Source organism: Oncorhynchus keta, chromosome 7 (assembly GCF_023373465.1).
Source record: "Oncorhynchus keta strain PuntledgeMale-10-30-2019 chromosome 7, Oket_V2, whole genome shotgun sequence".
NCBI classification, from domain to species: domain Eukaryota; kingdom Metazoa; phylum Chordata; class Actinopteri; order Salmoniformes; family Salmonidae; genus Oncorhynchus; species Oncorhynchus keta.
Window position 1 is genome coordinate 53,184,301 of NC_068427.1, and position 25,129 is coordinate 53,209,429.

Genomic DNA, 25,129 nt, shown 5'->3' on the forward strand with positions numbered 1-25,129 from the left:
GACTACCTCTCAGACACAGTACAGTAGACTAGACTCCCTCTCAGACACAGTACAGTAGGCTAGACTCCCTCTCAGACACAGTACAGTAGACTAGACTACCTCTCAGACACAGTACAGTAGACTAGACTCCCTCTCAGACACAGTACAGTAGACTAGACTCCCTCTCAGACACAGTACAGTAGACTAGACTACCTCTCAGACACAGTACAGTAGACTAGACTACCTCTCAGACACAGTACAGTAGACTAGACTCCCTCTCAGATACAGTACAGTAGGCTAGACTACCTCCCTCTCAGACACAGTACAGTAGGCTAGACTACCTCTCAGACACAGTACAGTAGACTAGACTCCCTCTCAGACACAGTACAGTAGACTAGACTACCTCTCAGACACAATACAGTAGACAAGACTCCCTCTCAGATACAGTACAGTAGACTAGACTACCTCCCTCTCAGACACAGTACAGTAGGCTAGACTACCTCTCAGACACAGTACAGTAGACTAGACTACCTCTCAGACACAGTACAGTAGACTAGACTACCTCTCAGACACAGTACAGTAGACTAGACTACCTCTCAGACACAGTACAGTAGGCTAGACTATCTCTCAGACACAGTACAGTAGGCTAGACTACCTCTCAGACACAGTACAGTAGACTAGACTACCTCTCAGACACAGTACAGTAGGCTAGACTACCTCTCAGACACAGTACAGTAGGCTAGACTACCTCTCAGACACAGTACAGTAGACTAGACTCCCTCTCAGACACAGTACAGTAGGCTAGACTACCTCCCTCTCAGACACAGTACAGTAGGCTAGACTACCTCTCAGACACAGTACAGTAGGCTAGACTCCCTCTCAGATACAGTACAGTAGACTAGACTACCTCTCAGACACAGTACAGTAGACTAGACTACCTCTCAGACACAGTACAGTAGACTAGACTACCTCTCAGACACAGTACAGTAGACTAGACTACCTCTCAGACACAGTACAGTAGGCTAGACTACCTCTCAGATACAGTACAGTAGGCTAGACTACCTCTCAGACACAGTACAGTAGGCTAGACTACTTCCCTCTCAGACACAGTACAGTAGGCTAGATTCCCTCTCAGACACAGTACAGTAGGCTAGACTACCTCTCAGACACAGTACAGTAGACTAGACTACCTCTCAGATACAGTACAGTAGACTAGACTCCATCTCAGATACAGTACAGTAGGCTAATCTACCTCTCTCTCAGACACAGTACAGTAGGCTAGACTCCATCTCAGATACAGTACAGTAGACTAGACTCCATCTCAGATACAGTACAGTAGACTAGACTCCATCTCAGATACAGTACAGTAGGCTAGACTACCTCTCAGATACAGTACAGTAGGCTAGACTACCTCTCAGACACAGTACAGTAGGCTAGACTACTTCCCTCTCAGACACAGTACAGTAGGCTAGATTCCCTCTCAGATACAGTACAGTAGGTGAGACTCCCTCTCAGACACAGTACAGTAGGCTAGACTACCTCTCAGACACAGTACAGTAGACTAGACTACCTCTCAGATACAGTACAGTAGACTAGACTCCATCTCAGATACAGTACAGTAGACTAGACTCCCTCTCAGACACAGTTCATCTATTGCAACACAACGTCAGCCCAGTCAGTCCTGCCTGCCAAGAGATACCAACACGCCTGTGTCTGCTGCTCTGGTTAATTGTCTCAGTAATCCTTCCACAGATCCACCCTCCTCCTCTCCCTCTCCTCCTCCTCCTTCCACCCCCTCCTCCTCCTCCCCCTCTCTTCCTCCTCCTCCCTCCTCCTCCTCCTCCTCCTCCTCCTCCTCCTCCTCCTCCTCTCCCCCCCTCCTCCCCCCCCTCCTCCTCCTCTCCCCCCTCCTCCTCCTCCTCTCCCCTCCTCCTCCTCTCCCCCTCCTCCCTCCTCTCCTCCTCCTCCTCCTCCCCCCCTCCTCCCCCTCCCCTCCTCCCTCTCCCCTCCTCCTCCTCCTCCTCTCCCCTCCACGTCCTCCTCTCCCCCCCTCCTCCTCCTCCTCTCCTCCCTCCTCCCTCCCCTCCTCCTCCTCCTCCTCCTCCCCTCTCCCCCTCCTCCTCCTCCTCCCTCTCCCTTCCTCCTCTCCCTCAGCAGCCAATAAACAGCTGCAAATCTCAGTTCTCCTCTCTTTGCTCTCTCCTCTCAGTCTCACATTCAAACTACTGGGGCTCGTCACCATCTTCTCAGTCCCACCTTCCTCTCAGTCTCATCTTCCTCTCAGTCTCACCTTCCTCTCTGTCTCACCTTCCTCTCAGTCTCACCTTCCTCTCTCAGTCTCACCTTCCTCTCTCAGTCTCACCTTCCTCTCAGTCTCAACTTCCTCTCAGTATCACCTTCCTCTCTCAGTCTTAACTTCCTCTTTCGGTCTCACCTTCCTCTCAGTCTCACTTTCCTCTCAGTCTCACCTTCCTCTCAGTCTCACCTTCCTCTCTCAGTCTCACCTTCCTCTCAGTATCACCTTCCTCTCAGTCTCACCTTCCTCTCTCAGTCTCACCTTCCTCTCAGTCTCAACTTCCTCTCAGTATCACCTTCCTCTCAATCTCACCTTCCTCTCAGTCTCACTTTCCTCTGTCTCACCTTCCTCTCAGTCTCACCTTCCTCTCAGTCTCACCTTCCTCTCAGTCTCACCTTCCTCTCTCAGTCTCACCTTCCTCTCAGTCTCAACTTCCTCTCAGTATCACCTTCCTCTCTCAGTCTTAACTTCCTCTTTCGGTCTCACCTTCCTCTCAGTCTCACCTTCCTCTCATTCTCACCTTCCTCTCAGTCTACTGTAGTATGTTGATCAGAATGGCATTGCATTTTTAATACAATTTAGTCCTTCTCTTTCTTTCAGAACCCTTCGCCGCATTCCCTCCTGACATGACTGGTGAGTTGGCCTTGTTATCTTTGACTACTTCCTGTTTCCTGTGCGAACGTTCGTCTACTTCCTGTATGAATACGTGTTGCTTCCTGCTTGTCGCTCCGACCCAGCTTGCAGTTACGACACTGGTCCATAAACACTAATTTACCTGATTCTATTATAATATATAATATATAATATATTATGTGTATATTATGTGATTCGATTCCATTCTAAATCACAGTCTTAAACAGATGACTATGCCGTTCCAAAACTGCATCTGAATCTTGTTTAGGTATAAGGAAAACAGAGGAGAAATTGCTTCCGGGTTTTCCAGTTTGTCGGGGTATTGAACTTGTTCCCGAGGTTATTATATCGGTGGGCATTGGGACGCTACTGTTACCAACATAATGCATCCCGGCATTATGATCAGAGCATGTGTCCCTGGGTGCATGTCTGAGGTCAAGCATCCGTCCCGTTACGTCCCGTTACGTCCCGTTACGTCCCGTTACGTTGTTGTCTCTACACATAAACAGGTGAACAGAGTCTTAAGGAAACACCACACGCTAATGTTTTGAATTAGCTTTCATATTTTCAGTAAAATATTTGTTGTTCCATTATATCGGTGTACAAACTCAGTGAAGGTAGTGCCCTCATGTGCATTAGGGTTTTGTACGTACCAGGTGTCTAGGGTATGTACAGCTGTAGGTACTGGAAGACTAGGGTATGTACAGCTGTCTCTACTGGAAGACTAGGGTATGTACAGCTGTCTCTACTGGAAGACTAGGGTATGTACAGCTGTAGGTACTGTAAGACTTGGGTATGTACAGCTATAGGTACTGGAAGACTAGGGTATGTACAGCTGTAGGTACTGGAAGACTAGGGTATGTACAGCTGTAAGTACTGGAAGACTAGGGTATGTACAGCTGTAGGTACTGGAAGACTAGGGTATGTACAGCTATAGGTACTAGAAGACTAGGGTATGTACAGCTATAGGTACTAGAAGACTAGGGTATGTACAGCTGTAGGTACTGGGAGACTAGCGTATGTACAGCTGTAGGTACTGGAAGACTAGGGTATGTACAGCTATAGGTACTGGAAGACTAGGGTATGTACAGCTATAGGTACTGGAAGACTAGGGTATGTACAGCTGTAGGTACTGGAAGACTAGGGTATGTACAGCTATAGGTACTGGAAGACTAGGGTATGTACAGCTGTAGGTACTGGAAGACTTGGGTATGTACAGCTATAGGTACTGGAAGACTAGGGTATGTACAGCTGTAGGTACTGGAAGACTAGGGTATGTACAGCTGTAGGTACTGGAAGACTAGGGTATGTACAGCTGTCTCTACTGGAAGACTAGGGTATGTACAGCTGTAGGTACTGGAAGACTAGGGTATGTACAGCTGTAGGTACTGGAAGACTTGGGTATGTACAGCTATAGGTACTGGAAGACTAGGGTATGTACAGCTATAGGTACTGGAAGACTAGGGTATGTACAGCTATAGGTACTGGAAGACTAGGGTATGTACAGCTGTAGGTACTGGAAGACTTGGGTATGTACAGCTATAGGTACTGGAAGACTAGGGTATGTACAGCTATAGGTACTGGAAGACTAGGGTATGTACAGCTGTCTCTACTGGAAGACTAGGGTATGTACAGCTGTAGGTACTGGAAGACTAGGGTATGTACAGCTATAGGTACTGGAAGACTAGGGTATGTACAGCTATAGGTACTGGAAGACTAGGGTATGTACAGCTATAGGTACTGGAAGACTAGGGTATGTACAGCTATAGGTACTGGAAGACTAGGGTATGTACAGCTGTAGGTACTGGAAGACTAGGGTATGTACAGCTGTAAGTACTGGAAGACTAGGGTATGTACAGCTGTAGGTACTTGAATGATAGGGTATGTACAGCTGTAGGTACTGTAAGACTTGGGTATGTACAGCTATAGGTACTGGAAGACTAGGGTATGTACAGCTGTAGGTACTGGAAGACTAGGGTATGTACAGCTGTAAGTACTGGAAGACTAGGGTATGTACAGCTGTAGGTACTGGAAGACTAGGGTATGTACAGCTATAGGTACTAGGAGACTAGGGTATGTACAGCTGTAGGTACTGGAAGACTAGGGTATGTACAGCTATAGGTACTAGAAGACTAAGGTATGTACAGCTGTAGGTACTGGGAGACTAGTGTATGTACAGCTGTAGGTACTGGAAGACTAGGGTATGTACAGCTATAGGTACTGGAAGACTAGGGTATGTACAGCTATAGGTACTGGAAGACTAGGGTATGTACAGCTGTAGGTACTGGAAGACTAGGGTATGTACAGCTATAGGTACTGGAAGACTAGGGTATGTACAGCTGTAGGTACTGGAAGACTTGGGTATGTACAGCTATAGGTACTGGAAGACTAGGGTATGTACAGCTGTAGGTACTGGAAGACTAGGGTATGTACAGCTGTAGGTACTGGAAGACTAGGGTATGTACAGCTGTCTCTACTGGAAGACTAGGGTATGTACAGCTGTAGGTACTGGAAGACTAGGGTATGTACAGCTGTAGGTACTGGAAGACTAGGGTATGTACAGCTGTAGGTACTGGAAGACTAGGGTATGTACAGCTATAGGTACTGGAAGACTAGGGTATGTACAGCTATAGGTACTGGAAGACTAGGGTATGTACAGCTATAGGTACTGGAAGACTAGGGTATGTACAGCTATAGGTACTGGAAGACTAGGGTATGTACAGCTATAGGTACTGGAAGACTAGGGTATGTACAGCTATAGGTACTGGAAGACTAGGGTATGTACAGCTATAGGTACTGGAAGACTAGGGTATGTACAGCTGTAAGTACTGGAAGACTAGGGTATGTACAGCTGTAGGTACTTGAATGATAGGGTATGTACAGCTGTAGGTACTGTAAGACTTGGGTATGTACAGCTATAGGTACTGGAAGACTAGGGTATGTACAGCTATAGGTACTAGAAGACTAGGGTATGTACAGCTATAGGTACTAGAAGACTAGGGTATGTACAGCTGTAGGTACTGGAAGACTAGGGTATGTACAGCTATAGGTACTAGAAGACTAGGGTATGTACAGCTGTAGGTACTGGGAGACTAGCGTATGTACAGCTGTAGGTACTGGAAGACTAGGGTATGTACAGCTATAGGTACTGGAAGACTAGGGTATGTACAGCTATAGGTACTGGAAGACTAGGGTATGTACAGCTGTAGGTACTGGAAGACTAGGGTATGTACAGCTATAGGTACTGGAAGACTAGGGTATGTACAGCTGTAGGTACTGGAAGACTTGGGTATGTACAGCTATAGGTACTGGAAGACTAGGGTATGTACAGCTGTAGGTACTGGAAGACTAGGGTATGTACAGCTGTAGGTACTGGAAGACTAGGGTATGTACAGCTGTCTCTACTGGAAGACTAGGGTATGTACAGCTGTAGGTACTGGAAGACTAGGGTATGTACAGCTGTAGGTACTGGAAGACTTGGGTATGTACAGCTATAGGTACTGGAAGACTAGGGTATGTACAGCTATAGGTACTGGAAGACTAGGGTATGTACAGCTATAGGTACTGGAAGACTAGGGTATGTACAGCTGTAGGTACTGGAAGACTTGGGTATGTACAGCTATAGGTACTGGAAGACTAGGTATGTACAGCTATAGGTACTGGAAGACTAGGGTATGTACAGCTGTCTCTACTGGAAGACTAGGGTATGTACAGCTGTAGGTACTGGAAGACTAGGGTATGTACAGCTGTAGGTACTGGAAGACTAGGGTATGTACAGCTATAGGTACTGGAAGACTAGGGTATGTACAGCTATAGGTACTGGAAGACTAGGGTATGTACAGCTATAGGTACTGGAAGACTAGGGTATGTACAGCTATAGGTACTGGAAGACTAGGGTATGTACAGCTGTAGGTACTGGAAGACTAGGGTATGTACAGCTGTAAGTACTGGAAGACTAGGGTATGTACAGCTGTAGGTACTTGAATGATAGGGTATGTACAGCTGTAGGTACTGTAAGACTTGGGTATGTACAGCTATAGGTACTGGAAGACTAGGGTATGTACAGCTGTAGGTACTGGAAGACTAGGGTATGTACAGCTGTAAGTACTGGAAGACTAGGGTATGTACAGCTGTAGGTACTGGAAGACTAGGGTATGTACAGCTATAGGTACTAGAAGACTAGGGTATGTACAGCTGTAGGTACTGGAAGACTAGGGTATGTACAGCTATAGGTACTGGAAGACTAGGGTATGTACAGCTGTAGGTACTGGGAGACTAGCGTATGTACAGCTGTAGGTACTGGAAGACTAGGGTATGTACAGCTATAGGTACTGGAAGACTAGGGTATGTACAGCTATAGGTACTGGAAGACTAGGGTATGTACAGCTGTAGGTACTGGAAGACTAGGGTATGTACAGCTGTAAGTACTGGAAGACTAGGGTATGTACAGCTGTAGGTACTGGAAGACTAGGGTATGTACAGCTGTAGGTACTGGAAGACTAGGGTATGTACAGCTGTCTCTACTGGAAGACTAGGGTATGTACAGCTGTAGGTACTGGAAGACTAGGGTATGTACAGCTGTAGGTACTGGAAGACTAGGGTATGTACAGCTATAGGTACTGGAAGACTAGGGTATGTACAGCTATAGGTACTGGAAGACTAGGGTATGTACAGCTATAGGTACTGGAAGACTAGGGTATGTACAGCTGTAAGTACTGGAAGACTAGGGTATGTACAGCTGTAGGTACTTGAATGATAGGGTATGTACAGCTGTAGGTACTGTAAGACTTGGGTATGTACAGCTATAGGTACTGGAAGACTAGGGTATGTACAGCTATAGGTACTAGAAGACTAGGGTATGTACAGCTATAGGTACTAGAAGACTAGGGTATGTACAGCTGTAGGTACTGGAAGACTAGGGTATGTACAGCTATAGGTACTAGAAGACTAGGGTATGTACAGCTGTAGGTACTGGGAGACTAGCGTATGTACAGCTGTAGGTACTGGAAGACTAGGGTATGTACAGCTATAGGTACTGGAAGACTAGGGTATGTACAGCTATAGGTACTGGAAGACTAGGGTATGTACAGCTGTAGGTACTGGAAGACTAGGGTATGTACAGCTATAGGTACTGGAAGACTAGGGTATGTACAGCTGTAGGTACTGGAAGACTTGGGTATGTACAGCTATAGGTACTGGAAGACTAGGGTATGTACAGCTGTAGGTACTGGAAGACTAGGGTATGTACAGCTGTAGGTACTGGAAGACTAGGGTATGTACAGCTGTCTCTACTGGAAGACTAGGGTATGTACAGCTGTAGGTACTGGAAGACTAGGGTATGTACAGCTGTAGGTACTGGAAGACTTGGGTATGTACAGCTATAGGTACTGGAAGACTAGGGTATGTACAGCTATAGGTACTGGAAGACTAGGGTATGTACAGCTATAGGTACTGGAAGACTAGGGTATGTACAGCTGTAGGTACTGGAAGACTTGGGTATGTACAGCTATAGGTACTGGAAGACTAGGGTATGTACAGCTATAGGTACTGGAAGACTAGGGTATGTACAGCTGTCTCTACTGGAAGACTAGGGTATGTACAGCTGTAGGTACTGGAAGACTAGGGTATGTACAGCTGTAGGTACTGGAAGACTAGGGTATGTACAGCTATAGGTACTGGAAGACTAGGGTATGTACAGCTATAGGTACTGGAAGACTAGGGTATGTACAGCTATAGGTACTGGAAGACTAGGGTATGTACAGCTATAGGTACTGGAAGACTAGGGTATGTACAGCTGTAGGTACTGGAAGACTAGGGTATGTACAGCTGTAAGTACTGGAAGACTAGGGTATGTACAGCTGTAGGTACTTGAATGATAGGGTATGTACAGCTGTAGGTACTGTAAGACTTGGGTATGTACAGCTATAGGTACTGGAAGACTAGGGTATGTACAGCTATAGGTACTAGAAGACTAGGGTATGTACAGCTATAGGTACTGGAAGACTAGGGTATGTACAGCTGTAGGTACTGGAAGACTAGGGTATGTACAGCTATAGGTACTAGAAGACTAGGGTATGTACAGCTGTAGGTACTGGAAGACTAGGGTATGTACAGCTGTCTCTACTGGAAGACTAGGGTATGTACAGCTGTAGGTACTGGAAGACTAGGGTATGTACAGCTGTAGGTACTGGAAGACTAGGGTATGTACAGCTATAGGTACTGGAAGACTAGGGTATGTACAGCTATAGGTACTGGAAGACTAGGGTATGTACAGCTATAGGTACTGGAAGACTAGGGTATGTACAGCTGTAAGGTACTGGAAGACTAGGGTATGTACAGCTGTAGGTACTTGAATGATAGGGTATGTACAGCTGTAGGTACTGGAAGACTTGGGTATGTACAGCTATAGGTACTGGAAGACTAGGGTATGTACAGCTATAGGTACTGGAAGACTAGGGTATGTACAGCTATAGGTACTAGAAGACTAGGGTATGTACAGCTATAGGTACTGGAAGACTAGGGTATGTACAGCTATAGGTACTGGAAGACTAGGGTATGTACAGCTGTAGGTACTGGAAGACTTGGGTATGTACAGCTATAGGTACTGGAAGACTAGGGTATGTACAGCTATAGGTACTGGAAGACTAGGGTATGTACAGCTATAGGTACTGGAAGACTAGGGTATGTACAGCTGTAGGTACTGGAATACTAGGGTATGTACAGCTATAGGTACTGGAAGACTAGGGTATGTACAGCTGTAGGTACTGGAAGACTTGGGTATGTACAGCTATAGGTACTGGAAGACTAGGGTATGTACAGCTGTAGGTACTGGAAGACTAGGGTATGTACAGCTGTAGGTACTGGAAGACTAGGGTATGTACAGCTGTCTCTACTGGAAGACTAGGGTATGTACAGCTGTAGGTACTGGAAGACTAGGGTATGTACAGCTGTAGGTACTGGAAGACTTGGGTATGTACAGCTATAGGTACTGGAAGACTAGGGTATGTACAGCTATAGGTACTGGAAGACTAGGGTATGTACAGCTATAGGTACTGGAAGACTAGGGTATGTACAGCTGTAGGTACTGGAAGACTTGGGTATGTACAGCTATAGGTACTGGAAGACTAGGGTATGTACAGCTATAGGTACTGGAAGACTAGGGTATGTACAGCTGTCTCTACTGGAAGACTAGGGTATGTACAGCTGTAGGTACTGGAAGACTAGGGTATGTACAGCTGTAGGTACTGGAAGACTAGGGTATGTACAGCTATAGGTACTGGAAGACTAGGGTATGTACAGCTATAGGTACTGGAAGACTAGGGTATGTACAGCTATAGGTACTGGAAGACTAGGGTATGTACAGCTATAGGTACTGGAAGACTAGGGTATGTACAGCTGTAGGTACTGGAAGACTAGGGTATGTACAGCTGTAAGTACTGGAAGACTAGGGTATGTACAGCTGTAGGTACTTGAATGATAGGGTATGTACAGCTGTAGGTACTGTAAGACTTGGGTATGTACAGCTATAGGTACTGGAAGACTAGGGTATGTACAGCTGTAGGTACTGGAAGACTAGGGTATGTACAGCTGTAAGTACTGGAAGACTAGGGTATGTACAGCTGTAGGTACTGGAAGACTAGGGTATGTACAGCTATAGGTACTAGAAGACTAGGGTATGTACAGCTGTAGGTACTGGAAGACTAGGGTATGTACAGCTATAGGTACTAGAAGACTAGGGTATGTACAGCTGTAGGTACTGGGAGACTAGCGTATGTACAGCTGTAGGTACTGGAAGACTAGGGTATGTACAGCTATAGGTACTGGAAGACTAGGGTATGTACAGCTATAGGTACTGGAAGACTAGGGTATGTACAGCTGTAGGTACTGGAAGACTAGGGTATGTACAGCTATAGGTACTGGAAGACTAGGGTATGTACAGCTGTAGGTACTGGAAGACTTGGGTATGTACAGCTATAGGTACTGGAAGACTAGGGTATGTACAGCTGTAGGTACTGGAAGACTAGGGTATGTACAGCTGTAGGTACTGGAAGACTAGGGTATGTACAGCTGTCTCTACTGGAAGACTAGGGTATGTACAGCTGTAGGTACTGGAAGACTAGGGTATGTACAGCTGTAGGTACTGGAAGACTAGGGTATGTACAGCTGTCTCTACTGGAAGACTAGGGTATGTACAGCTGTAGGTACTGGAAGACTAGGGTATGTACAGCTGTAGGTACTGGAAGACTAGGGTATGTACAGCTATAGGTACTGGAAGACTAGGGTATGTACAGCTATAGGTACTGGAAGACTAGGGTATGTACAGCTATAGGTACTGGAAGACTAGGGTATGTACAGCTATAGGTACTGGAAGACTAGGGTATGTACAGCTATAGGTACTGGAAGACTAGGGTATGTACAGCTATAGGTACTGGAAGACTAGGGTATGTACAGCTATAGGTACTGGAAGACTAGGGTATGTACAGCTGTAAGTACTGGAAGACTAGGGTATGTACAGCTGTAGGTACTTGAATGATAGGGTATGTACAGCTGTAGGTACTGTAAGACTTGGGTATGTACAGCTATAGGTACTGGAAGACTAGGGTATGTACAGCTGTAGGTACTGGAAGACTAGGGTATGTACAGCTGTAGGTACTGGAAGACTAGGGTATGTACAGCTGTAGGTACTGGAAGACTAGGGTATGTACAGCTATAGGTACTAGAAGACTAGGGTATGTACAGCTGTAGGTACTGGAAGACTAGGGTATGTACAGCTATAGGTACTAGAAGACTAGGGTATGTACAGCTGTAGGTACTGGGAGACTAGCGTATGTACAGCTGTAGGTACTGGAAGACTAGGGTATGTACAGCTATAGGTACTGGAAGACTAGGGTATGTACAGCTATAGGTACTGGAAGACTAGGGTATGTACAGCTGTAGGTACTGGAAGACTAGGGTATGTACAGCTATAGGTACTGGAAGACTAGGGTATGTACAGCTGTAGGTACTGGAAGACTTGGGTATGTACAGCTATAGGTACTGGAAGACTAGGGTATGTACAGCTGTAGGTACTGGAAGACTAGGGTATGTACAGCTGTAGGTACTGGAAGACTAGGGTATGTACAGCTGTCTCTACTGGAAGACTAGGGTATGTACAGCTGTAGGTACTGGAAGACTAGGGTATGTACAGCTGTAGGTACTGGAAGACTAGGGTATGTACAGCTGTCTCTACTGGAAGACTAGGGTATGTACAGCTGTAGGTACTGGAAGACTAGGGTATGTACAGCTGTAGGTACTGGAAGACTAGGGTATGTACAGCTATAGGTACTGGAAGACTAGGGTATGTACAGCTATAGGTACTGGAAGACTAGGGTATGTACAGCTATAGGTACTGGAAGACTAGGGTATGTACAGCTATAGGTACTGGAAGACTAGGGTATGTACAGCTATAGGTACTGGAAGACTAGGGTATGTACAGCTATAGGTACTGGAAGACTAGGGTATGTACAGCTATAGGTACTGGAAGACTAGGGTATGTACAGCTATAGGTACTGGAAGACTAGGGTATGTACAGCTGTAGGTACTAGAAGACTAGGGTATGTACAGCTATAGGTACTGGAAGACTAGGGTATGTACAGCTGTAGGTACTAGAAGACTAGGGTATGTACAGCTATAGGTACTGGAAGACTAGGGTATGTACAGCTATAGGTACTGGAAGACTAGGGTATGTACAGCTATAGGTACTGGAAGACTAGGGTATGTACAGCTATAGGTACTGGAAGACTAGGGTATGTACAGCTGTAGGTACTGGAAGACTAGGGTATGTACAGCTGTAGGTACTGGAAGACTAGGGTATGTACAGCTATAGGTACTGGAAGACTAGGGTATGTACAGCTATAGGTACTGGAAGACTAGGGTATGTACAGCTATAGGTACTGGAAGACTAGGGTATGTACAGCTATAGGTACTGGAAGACTAGGGTATGTACAGCTGTAGGTACTGGAAGACTAGGGTATGTACAGCTATAGGTACTGGAAGACTAGGGTATGTACAGCTATAGGTACTGGAAGACTAGGGTATGTACAGCTATAGGTACTGGAAGACTAGGGTATGTACAGCTGTAGGTACTGGAAGACTAGGGTATGTACAGCTGTAGGTACTGGAAGACTTGGGTATGTACAGCTATAGGTACTGGAAGACTAGGGTATGTACAGCTGTAGGTACTGGAAGACTAGGGTATGTACAGCTGTAAGTACTGGAAGACTAGGGTATGTACAGCTGTAGGTACTGGAAGACTAGGGTATGTACAGCTATAGGTACTAGAAGACTAGGGTATGTACAGCTGTAGGTACTGGAAGACTAGGGTATGTACAGCTATAGGTACTAGAAGACTAGGGTATGTACAGCTGTAGGTACTGGGAGACTAGCGTATGTACAGCTGTAGGTACTGGAAGACTAGGGTATGTACAGCTATAGGTACTGGAAGACTAGGGTATGTACAGCTATAGGTACTGGAAGACTAGGGTATGTACAGCTGTAGGTACTGGAAGACTAGGGTATGTACAGCTATAGGTACTGGAAGACTAGGGTATGTACAGCTGTAGGTACTGGAAGACTTGGGTATGTACAGCTATAGGTACTGGAAGACTAGGGTATGTACAGCTGTAGGTACTGGAAGACTAGGGTATGTACAGCTGTAGGTACTGGAAGACTAGGTATGTACAGCTGTCTCTACTGGAAGACTAGGGTATGTACAGCTGTAGGTACTGGAAGACTAGGGTATGTACAGCTGTAGGTACTGGAAGACTAGGGTATGTACAGCTGTCTCTACTGGAAGACTAGGGTATGTACAGCTGTAGGTACTGGAAGACTAGGGTATGTACAGCTGTAGGTACTGGAAGACTAGGGTATGTACAGCTATAGGTACTGGAAGACTAGGGTATGTACAGCTATAGGTACTGGAAGACTAGGGTATGTACAGCTATAGGTACTGGAAGACTAGGGTATGTACAGCTATAGGTACTGGAAGACTAGGGTATGTACAGCTATAGGTACTGGAAGACTAGGGTATGTACAGCTATAGGTACTGGAAGACTAGGGTATGTACAGCTATAGGTACTGGAAGACTAGGGTATGTACAGCTATAGGTACTGGAAGACTAGGGTATGTACAGCTGTAGGTACTAGAAGACTAGGGTATGTACAGCTATAGGTACTGGAAGACTAGGGTATGTACAGCTGTAGGTACTAGAAGACTAGGGTATGTACAGCTATAGGTACTGGAAGACTAGGGTATGTACAGCTATAGGTACTGGAAGACTAGGGTATGTACAGCTATAGGTACTGGAAGACTAGGGTATGTACAGCTATAGGTACTGGAAGACTAGGGTATGTACAGCTGTAGGTACTGGAAGGCTAGGGTATGTACAGCTGTAGGTACTGGAAGACTAGGGTATGTACAGCTATAGGTACTGGAAGACTAGGGTATGTACAGCTATAGGTACTAGAAGGCTAGGGTATGTACAGCTATAGGTACTGGAAGACTAGGGTATGTACAGCTATAGGTACTGGAAGGCTAGGGTATGTACAGCTGTAGGTACTGGAAGACTAGGGTATGTACAGCTATAGGTACTGGAAGACTAGGGTATGTACAGCTATAGGTACTGGAAGGCTAGGGTATGTACAGCTATAGGTACTGGAAGACTAGGGTATGTACAGCTGTAGGTACTGGAAGACTAGGGTATGTACAGCTGTAGGTACTGGAAGACTTGGGTATGTACAGCTATAGGTACTGGAAGACTAGGGTATGTACAGCTATAGGTACTGGAAGGCTAGGGTATGTACAGCTATAGGTACTGGAAGACTAGGGTATGTACAGCTGTAGGTACTGGAAGACTAGGGTATGTACAGCTATAGGTACTGGAAGACTAGGGTATGTACAGCTATAGGTACTGGAAGACTAGGGTATGTACAGCTATAGGTACTGGAAGACTAGGGTATGTACAGCTATAGGTACTGGAAGACTAGGGTATGTACAGCTGTAGGTACTGGAAGACTAGGGTATGTACAGCTATAGGTACTGGAAGACTAGGGTATGTACAGCTGTAGGTACTGGAAGACTAGGGTATGTACAGCTGTAGGTACTGGAAGACTAGGGTATGTACAGCTGTAGGTACTGGAAGACTAGGGTATGTACAGCTATAGGTACTGGAAGACTAGGGTATGTACAGCTATAGGTACTGGAAGACTAGGGTATGTACAGCTGTAGGTACTGGAAGACTAGGGTATGTACAGCTATAGGTACTGGAAGACTAGGGTATGTACAGCTATAGGTACTGGAAGACTAGGGTATGTACAGCTGTAGGTACTGGAAGACTAGGGTATGTACAGCTATAGGTACTGGAAGACTTGGGTATGTACAGCTATAGGTACTGGAAGACTAGGGTATGTACAGCTGTAGGTACTAGAAGACTAGGGTATGTACAGCTATAGGTACTGGAAGACTAGGGTATGTACAGCTGTAGGTACTGGAAGACTAGGGTATGTACAGCTATAGGTACTGGAAGACTAGGGTATGTACAGCTATAGGTACTGGAAGACTTGGGTATGTACAGCTGTAGGTACTGGAAGGCTAGGGTATGTACAGCTATAGGTACTGGAAGACTAGGGTATGTACAGCTGTAGGTACTAGAAGACTAGGGTATGTACAGCTATAGGTACTGGAAGACTAGGGTATGTACAGCTGTAGGTACTGGAAGACTAGGGTATGTACAGCTATAGGTACTGGAAGACTAGGGTATGTACAGCTATAGGTACTGGAAGACTTGGGTATGTACAGCTGTCTCTACTGGAAGGCTAGGGTATGTACAGCTGTAGGTACTGGAAGACTAGGGTATGTACAGCTGTAGGTACTAGAAGGCTAGGGTATGTACAGCTATAGGTACTGGAAGACTAGGGTATGTACAGCTCTGGGTACTGGAAGACTAGGGTATGTACAGCTGTCTCTACTGGAAGACTTGGGTATGTACAGCTATAGGTACTGGAAGACTAGGGTATGTACAGCTATAGGTACTGGAAGACTAGGGTATGTACAGCTATAGGTACTGGAAGACTAGGGTATGTACAGCTGTAGGTACTGGAAGACTAGGGTATGTACAGCTGTAGGTACTGGAAGACTAGGGTATGTACAGCTATAGGTACTGGAAGACTAGGGTATGTACAGCTATAGGTACTGGAAGACTAGGGTATGTACAGCTATAGGTACTGGAAGACTAGGGTATGTACAGCTGTAGGTACTGGAAGACTAGGGTATGTACAGCTGTCTCTACTGGAAGACTAGGGTATGTACAGCTGTCTCTACTGGAAGACTTGGGTATGTACAGCTATAGGTACTGGAAGACTAGGGTATGTACAGCTATAGGTACTGGAAGACTAGGGTATGTACAGCTATAGGTACTGGAAGACTAGGGTATGTACAGCTGTAGGTACTGGAAGACTAGGGTATGTACAGCTGTAGGTATTGGAAGACTAGGGTATGTACAGCTATTGGTACTGGAAGACTAGGGTATGTACAGCTATAGGTACTGGAAGACTAGGGTATGTACAGCTATAGGTACTGGAAGACTAGGGTATGTACAGCTGTAGGTACTGGAAGACTAGGGTATGTACAGCTGTCTCTACTGGAAGACTAGGGTATGTACAGCTATAGGTACTGGAAGACTAGGGTATGTACAGCTATAGGTACTGGAAGACTAGGGTATGTACAGCTGTAGGTACTGGAAGACTAGGGTATGTACAGCTATAGGTACTGGAAGACTAGGGTATGTACAGCTGTAGGTACTAGAAGACTTGGGTATGTACAGCTGTCTCTACTGGAAGGCTAGGGTATGTACAGCTATAGGTACTAGAAGGCTAGGGTATGTACAGCTGTAGGTACTGGAAGACTAGGGTATGTACAGCTATAGGTACTAGAAGACTAGGGTATGTACAGCTATAGGTACTGGAAGACTAGGGTATGTACAGCTATAGGTACTGGAAGACTAGGGTATGTACAGCTGTAGGTACTGGAAGACCAGGGTATGTACAGCTGTAGGTACTGGAAGACTAGGGTATGTACAGCTATAGGTACTGGAAGACTAGGTTATGTACAGCTGTCTCTACTGGAAGACTAGGGTATGTACAGCTGTAGGTACTGGAAGACTAGGGTATGTACAGCTGTAGGTACTGGAAGACTAGGGTATGTACAGCTATAGGTACTGGAAGACTAGGGTATGTACAGCTGTAGGTACTAGAAGACTAGGGTATGTACAACTATAGGTACTGGAAGACTAGGGTATGTACAGCTGTAGGTACTGGAAGACTAGGGTATGTACAGCTATAGGTACTGGAAGACTAGGGTATGTACAGCTATAGGTACTGGAAGACTAGGGTATGTACAGCTGTAGGTACTGGAAGACTAGGGTATGTACAGCTATAGGTACTGGAAGACTAGGGTATGTACAGCTGTAGGTACTAGAAGACTTGGGTATGTACAGCTGTCTCTACTGGAAGGCTAGGGTATGTACAGCTATAGGTACTAGAAGGCTAGGGTATGTACAGCTGTAGGTACTGGAAGACTAGGGTATGTACAGCTATAGGTACTAGAAGACTAGGGTATGTACAGCTATAGGTACTGGAAGACTAGGGTATGTACAGCTATAGGTACTGGAAGACTAGGGTATGTACAGCTGTAGGTACTGGAAGACCAGGGTATGTACAGCTGTAGGTACTGGAAGACTAGGGTATGTACAGCTATAGGTACTGGAAGACTAGGTTATGTACAGCTGTCTCTACTGGAAGACTAGGGTATGTACAGCTGTAGGTACTGGAAGACTAGGGTATGTACAGCTGTAGGTACTGGAAGACTAGGGTATGTACAGCTATAGGTACTGGACGACTAGGGTATGTACAGCTGTAGGTACTAGAAGACTAGGGTATGTACAGCTATAGGTACTGGAAGACTAGGGTATGTACAGCTGTAGGTACTGGAAGACTAGGGTATGTACAGCTATAGGTACTGGAAGACTAGGGTATGTACAGCTATAGGTACTGGAAGACTAGGGTATGTACAGCTATAGGTACTGGAAGGCTAGGGTATGTACAGCTATAGGTACTGGAAGACTAGGGTATGTACAGCTGTAGGTACTGGAAGACTAGGGTATGTACAGCTGTAGGTACTGGAAGACTAGGGTATGTACAGCTATAGGTACTGGAAGACTTGGGTATGTACAGCTATAGGTACTGGAAGACTAGGGTATGTACAGCTATAGGTACTGGAAGGATAGGGTATGTACAGCTATAGGTACTGGAAGACTATGGTATGTACAGCTGTAGGTACTGGAAGACTAGGGTATGTACAGCTATAGGTACTGGAAGGCTAGGGTATGTACAGCTATAGGTACTGGAAGACTAGGGTATGTACAGCTATAGGTACTGGAAGGCTAGGGTATGTACAGCTGTAGGTACTGGAAGACTAGGGTATGTACAGCTATAGGTACTGGAAGGCTAGGGTATGTACAGCTGTAGGTACTGGAAGACTAGGGTATGTACAGCTATAGGTACTGGAAGACTAGGGTATGTACAGCTATAGGTACTGGAAGACTAGGGTATGTACATGTACAACTGTAGGTACTGGAAGACTAGGGTATGTACAGCTATAGGTACTGGAAGAATAGGGTATGTACAGCTATAGGTACTGGAAGACTAGGGTATGTACAGCTATAGGTACTGGAAGACTAGGGTATGTACAGCTATAGGTACTGGAAGACTAGGGTATGTACAGCTGTAGGTACTAGAAGACTTGGGTATGTACAGCTGTCTCTACTGGAAGGCTAGGGTATGTACAGCTATAGGTACTAGAAGGCTAGGGTATGTACAGCTGTAGGTACTGGAAGACTAGGGTATGTACAGCTATAGGTACTAGAAGACTAGGGTATGTACAGCTATAGGTACTGGAAGACTAGGGTATGTACAGCTATAGGTACTGGAAGACTAGGGTATGTACAGCTGTAGGTACTGGAAGACAGGGTATGTACAGCTGTAGGTACTGGAAGACTAGGGTATGTACAGCTATAGGTACTGGAAGACTAGGTTATGTACAGCTGTCTCTACTGGAAGACTAGGGTATGTACAGCTGTAGGTACTGGAAGACTAGGGTATGTACAGCTGTAGGTACTGGAAGACTAGGGTATGTACAGCTATAGGTACTGGAAGACTAGGGTATGTACAGCTGTAGGTACTAGAAGACTAGGGTATGTACAACTATAGGTACTGGAAGACTAGGGTATGTACAGCTGTAGGTACTGGAAGACTAGGGTATGTACAGCTATAGGTACTGGAAGACTAGGGTATGTACAGCTATAGGTACCGGAAGACTAGGGTATGTACAGCTGTAGGTACTGGAAGACTAGGGTATGTACAGCTATAGGTACTGGAAGACTAGGGTATGTACAGCTGTAGGTACTAGAAGACTTGGGTATGTACAGCTGTCTCTACTGGAAGACTAGGGTATGTACAGCTATAGGTACTAGAAGACTAGGTATGTACAGCTGTAGGTACTGGAAGACTAGGGTATGTACAGCTATAGGTACTAGAAGACTAGGGTATGTACAGCTATAGGTACTGGAAGACTAGGGTATGTACAGCTATAGGTACTGGAAGACTAGGGTATGTACAGCTGTAGGTACTGGAAGACCAGGGTATGTACAGCTGTAGGTACTGGAAGACTAGGGTATGTACAGCTATAGGTACTGGAAGACTAGGTTATGTACAGCTGTCTCTACTGGAAGACTAGGGTATGTACAGCTGTAGGTACTGGAAGACTAGGGTATGTACAGCTGTAGGTACTGGAAGACTAGGGTATGTACAGCTATAGGTACTGGAAGACTAGGGTATGTACAGCTGTAGGTACTAGAAGACTAGGGTATGTACAGCTATAGGTACTGGAAGACTAGGGTATGTACAGCTGTAGGTACTGGAAGACTAGGGTATGTACAGCTATAGGTACTGGAAGACTAGGGTATGTACAGCTATAGGTACTGGAAGACTAGGGTATGTACAGCTATAGGTACTGGAAGGCTAGGGTATGTACAGCTATAGGTACTGGAAGACTAGGGTATGTACAGCTGTAGGTACTGGAAGACTAGGGTATGTACAGCTGTAGGTACTGGAAGACTAGGGTATGTACAGCTATAGGTACTGGAAGACTTGGGTATGTACAGCTATAGGTACTGGAAGACTAGGGTATGTACAGCTATAGGTACTGGAAGGATAGGGTATGTACAGCTATAGGTACTGGAAGACTATGGTATGTACAGCTGTAGGTACTGGAAGACTAGGGTATGTACAGCTATAGGTACTGGAAGGCTAGGTATGTACAGCTATAGGTACTGGAAGACTAGGGTATGTACAGCTATAGGTACTGGAAGGCTAGGGTATGTACAGCTGTAGGTACTGGAAGACTAGGGTATGTACAGCTATAGGTACTGGAAGGCTAGGGTATGTACAGCTGTAGGTACTGGAAGACTAGGGTATGTACAGCTATAGGTACTGGAAGACTAGGGTATGTACAGCTATAGGTACTGGAAGACTTGGGTATGTACAGCTGTAGGTACTGGAAGACTAGGGTATGTATAGCTATAGGTACTGGAAGACTTGGGTATGTACAACTGTAGGTACTGGAAGACTAGGGTATGTACAGCTATAGGTACTGGAAGAATAGGGTATGTACAGCTATAGGTACTGGAAGACTAGGGTATGTACAGCTATAGGTACTGGAAGACTAGGGTATGTACAGCTGTAGGTACTGGAAGACTAGGGTATGTACAGCTATAGGTACTGGAAGACTAGGGTATGTACAGCTGTAGGTACTGGAAGACTAGGGTATGTACAGCTATAGGTACTGGAAGACTAGGGTATGTACAGCTATAGGTACTGGAAGACTAGGGTATGTACAGCTGTAGGTACTGGAAGACTAGGGTATGTACAGCTATAGGTACTGGAAGACTAGGGTATGTACAGCTGTCTCTACTGGAAGACTTGGGTATGTACAGCTATAGGTACTGGAAGACTAGGGTATGTACAGCTGTAGGTACTGGAAGGCTAGGGTATGTACAGCTATAGGTACTGGAAGACTAGGGTATGTACAGCTGTAGGTACTGGAAGACTAGGGTATGTACAGCTATAGGTACTGGAAGACTAGGGTATGTACAGCTGTAGGTACTGGAAGACTAGGGTATGTACAGCTATAGGTACTGGAAGACTAGGGTATGTACAGCTGTAGGTACTGGAAGACTAGGGTATGTACAGCTATAGGTACTGGAAGACTTGGGTATGTACAGCTATAGGTACTGGAAGACTAGGGTATGTACAGCTATAGGTACTGGAAGGCTAGGGTATGTACAGCTATAGGTACTAGAAGACTAGGGTATGTACAGCTGTAGGTACTGGAAGACTAGGGTATGTACAGCTATAGGTACTGGAAGACTAGGGTATGTACAGCTATAGGTACTGGAAGACTAGGGTATGTACAGCTGTAGGTACTGGAAGACTAGGGTATGTACAGCTATAGGTACTGGAAGACTAGGGTATGTACAGCTGTCTCTACTGGAAGACTTGGGTATGTACAGCTATAGGTACTGGAAGACTAGGGTATGTACAGCTATAGGTACTGGAAGACTAGGGTATGTACAGCTGTAGGTACTAGAAGACTAGGGTATGTACAGCTATAGGTACTGGAAGACTAGGGTATGTACAGCTCTAGGTACTGGAAGACTAGGGTATGTACAGCTATAGGTACTGGAAGACTAGGGTATGTACAGCTATAGGTACTGGAAGACTAGGGTATGTACAGCTATAGGTACTGGAAGACTAGGTATGTACAGCTATAGGTACTGGAAGACTAGGGTATGTACAGCTGTAGGTACTGGAAGACTAGGGTATGTACAGCTGTCTCTACTGGAAGACTAGGGTATGTACAGCTATAGGTACTGGAAGACTAGGGTATGTACAGCTATAGGTACTGGAAGACTTGGGTATGTACAGCTATAGGTACTGGAAGACTAGGGTATGTACAGCTATAGGTACTGGAAGACTAGGGTATGTACAGCTATAGGTACTGGAAGACTTGGGTATGTACAGCTATAGGTACTGGAAGACTAGGGTATGTACAGCTGTAGGTACTGGAAGACTAGGGTATGTACAGCTATAGGTACTGGAAGACTAGGGTATGTACAGCTCTGGGTACTGGAAGACTAGGCTATGTACAGCTGTAGGTACTAGAAGACTAGGGTATGTACAGCTATAGGTACTGGAAGACTAGGGTATGTACAGCTGTAGGTACCGGAAGACTAGGGTATGTACAGCTATAGGTACTGGAAGACTTGGGTATGTACAGCTATAGGTGCTAGAAGACTAGGGTATGTACAGCTGTAGGTACTGGAAGACTAGGGTATGTACAGCTGTGGGTACTGGAAGACTAGGGTATGTACAGCTATAGGTACTAGAAGACTAGGGTATGTACAGCTGTAGGTACTGGAAGACTAGGGTATGTACAGCTGTAGGTACTGGAAGACTAGGGTATGTACAGCTATAGGTACTGGAAGACTAGGGTATGTACAGCTATAGGTACTGGAAGACTTGGGTATGTACAGCTATAGGTACTGGAAGACTAGGGTATGTACAGCTGTAGGTACTGGAAGACTAGGGTATGTACAGCTATAGGTACTGGAAGACTAGGGTATGTACAGCTATAGGTACTGGAAGACTAGGGTATGTACAGCTGTAGGTACTGGAAGACTAGGGTATGTACAGCTATAGGTACTGGAAGACTAGGGTATGTACAGCTGTCTCTACTGGAAGACTTGGGTATGTACAGCTATAGGTACTGGAAGACTAGGGTATGTACAGCTGTAGGTACTGGAAGGCTAGGGTATGTACAGCTATAGGTACTGGAAGACTAGGGTATGTACAGCTGTAGGTACTGGGAGACTAGGGTATGTACAGCTATAGGTACTGGAAGACTAGGGTATGTACAGCTGTAGGTACTGGAAGACTAGGGTATGTACAGCTATAGGTACTGGAAGACTAGGGTATGTACAGCTGTAGGTACTGGAAGACTAGGGTATGTACAGCTATAGGTACTGGAAGACTTGGGTATGTACAGCTATAGGTACTGGAAGACTAGGGTATGTACAGCTATAGGTACTGGAAGGCTAGGGTATGTACAGCTATAGGTACTAGAAGACTAGGGTATGTACAGCTGTAGGTACTGGAAGACTAGGGTATGTACAGCTATAGGTACTGGAAGACTAGGGTATGTACAGCTATAGGTACTGGAAGACTAGGGTATGTACAGCTGTAGGTACTGGAAGACTAGGGTATGTACAGCTATAGGTACTGGAAGACTAGGGTATGTACAGCTGTCTCTACTGGAAGACTTGGGTATGTACAGCTATAGGTACTGGAAGACTAGGGTATGTACAGCTATAGGTACTGGAAGACTAGGGTATGTACAGCTGTAGGTACTAGAAGACTAGGGTATGTACAGCTATAGGTACTGGAAGACTAGGGTATGTACAGCTCTAGGTACTGGAAGACTAGGGTATGTACAGCTATAGGTACTGGAAGACTAGGGTATGTACAGCTATAGGTACTGGAAGACTAGGGTATGTACAGCTATAGGTACTGGAAGACTAGGGTATGTACAGCTATAGGTACTGGAAGACTAGGGTATGTACAGCTGTAGGTACTGGAAGACTAGGGTATGTACAGCTGTCTCTACTGGAAGACTAGGGTATGTACAGCTATAGGTACTGGAAGACTAGGGTATGTACAGCTATAGGTACTGGAAGACTTGGGTATGTACAGCTATAGGTACTGGAAGACTAGGGTATGTACAGCTATAGGTACTGGAAGACTAGGGTATGTACAGCTATAGGTACTGGAAGACTTGGGTATGTACAGCTATAGGTACTGGAAGACTAGGGTATGTACAGCTGTAGGTACTGGAAGACTAGGGTATGTACAGCTATAGGTACTGGAAGACTAGGGTATGTACAGCTCTGGGTACTGGAAGACTAGGGTATGTACAGCTATAGGTACTGGAAGACTAGGGTATGTACAGCTATAGGTACTGGAAGACTAGGGTATGTACAGCTATAGGTACTGGAAGACTAGGGTATGTACAGCTATAGGTACTGGAAGACTTGGGTATGTACAGCTATAGGTACTAGAAGACTAGGGTATGTACAGCTGTAGGTACTGGAAGACTAGGGTATGTACAGCTGTAGGTACTGGAAGACTAGGGTATGTACAGCTATAGGTACTGGAAGACTAGGGTATGTACAGCTATAGGTACTGGAAGACTTGGGTATGTACAGCTATAGGTACTGGAAGACTAGGGTATGTACAGCTGTAGGTACTGGAAGACTAGGTATGTACAGCTATAGGTACTGGAAGACTTGGGTATGTACAGCTATAGGTACTGGAAGACTAGGGTATGTACAGCTGTAGGTACTGGAAGACTAGGGTATGTACAGCTGTAGGTACTGGAAGACTAGGGTATGTACAGCTGTAGGTACTGGAAGACTAGGGTATGTACAGCTCTGGGTACTGGAAGACTAGGGTATGTACAGCTATAGGTACTGGAAGACTAGGGTATGTACAGCTATAGGTACTGGAAGACTAGGGTATGTACAGCTGTAGGTACTGGAAGACTAGGGTATGTACAGCTGTAGGTACTAGAAGACTAGGGTATGTACAGCTGTAGGTACTGGAAGACTAGGGTATGTACAGCTGTAGGTACTAGAAGACTAGGGTATGTACAGCTGTAGGTACTGGAAGACTAGGGTATGTACAGCTATAGGTACTGGAAGACTAGGGTATGTACAGCTATAGGTACTGGAAGACTAGGGTATGTACAGCTGTAGGTACTAGAAGACTAGGGTATGTACAGCTGTAGGTACTAGAAGACTAGGGTATGTACAGCTGTAGGTACTGGAAGACTAGGGTATGTACAGCTATAGGTACTGGAAGACTAGGGTATGTACAGCTGTAGGTACTGGAAGACTAGGGTATGTACAGAAGTACTGGAAGACTAGGGTATGTACAGCTATAGGTACTAGAAGACTAGGGTATGTACAGCTGTAGGTACTGGAAGACTAGGGTATGTACAGCTATAGGTACTGGA

General features: G+C 45.5%; 1 protein-coding gene across 1 annotated transcript in view; it reads left to right on the top strand.

The window, feature by feature from the left end:
* Positions 1 to 25,129, top strand: part of LOC118386452 (neuropilin-2-like) — a 237,768-nt gene that overhangs the window by 174,241 nt on the left and 38,398 nt on the right. Inside the window, exon 18 of the mRNA XM_052521822.1 lies at positions 2,876 to 2,908. Within this exon, the coding sequence (XP_052377782.1) occupies positions 2,876 to 2,908 (33 nt within the window). The remainder of the gene's footprint in view (positions 1 to 2,875; positions 2,909 to 25,129) is intronic.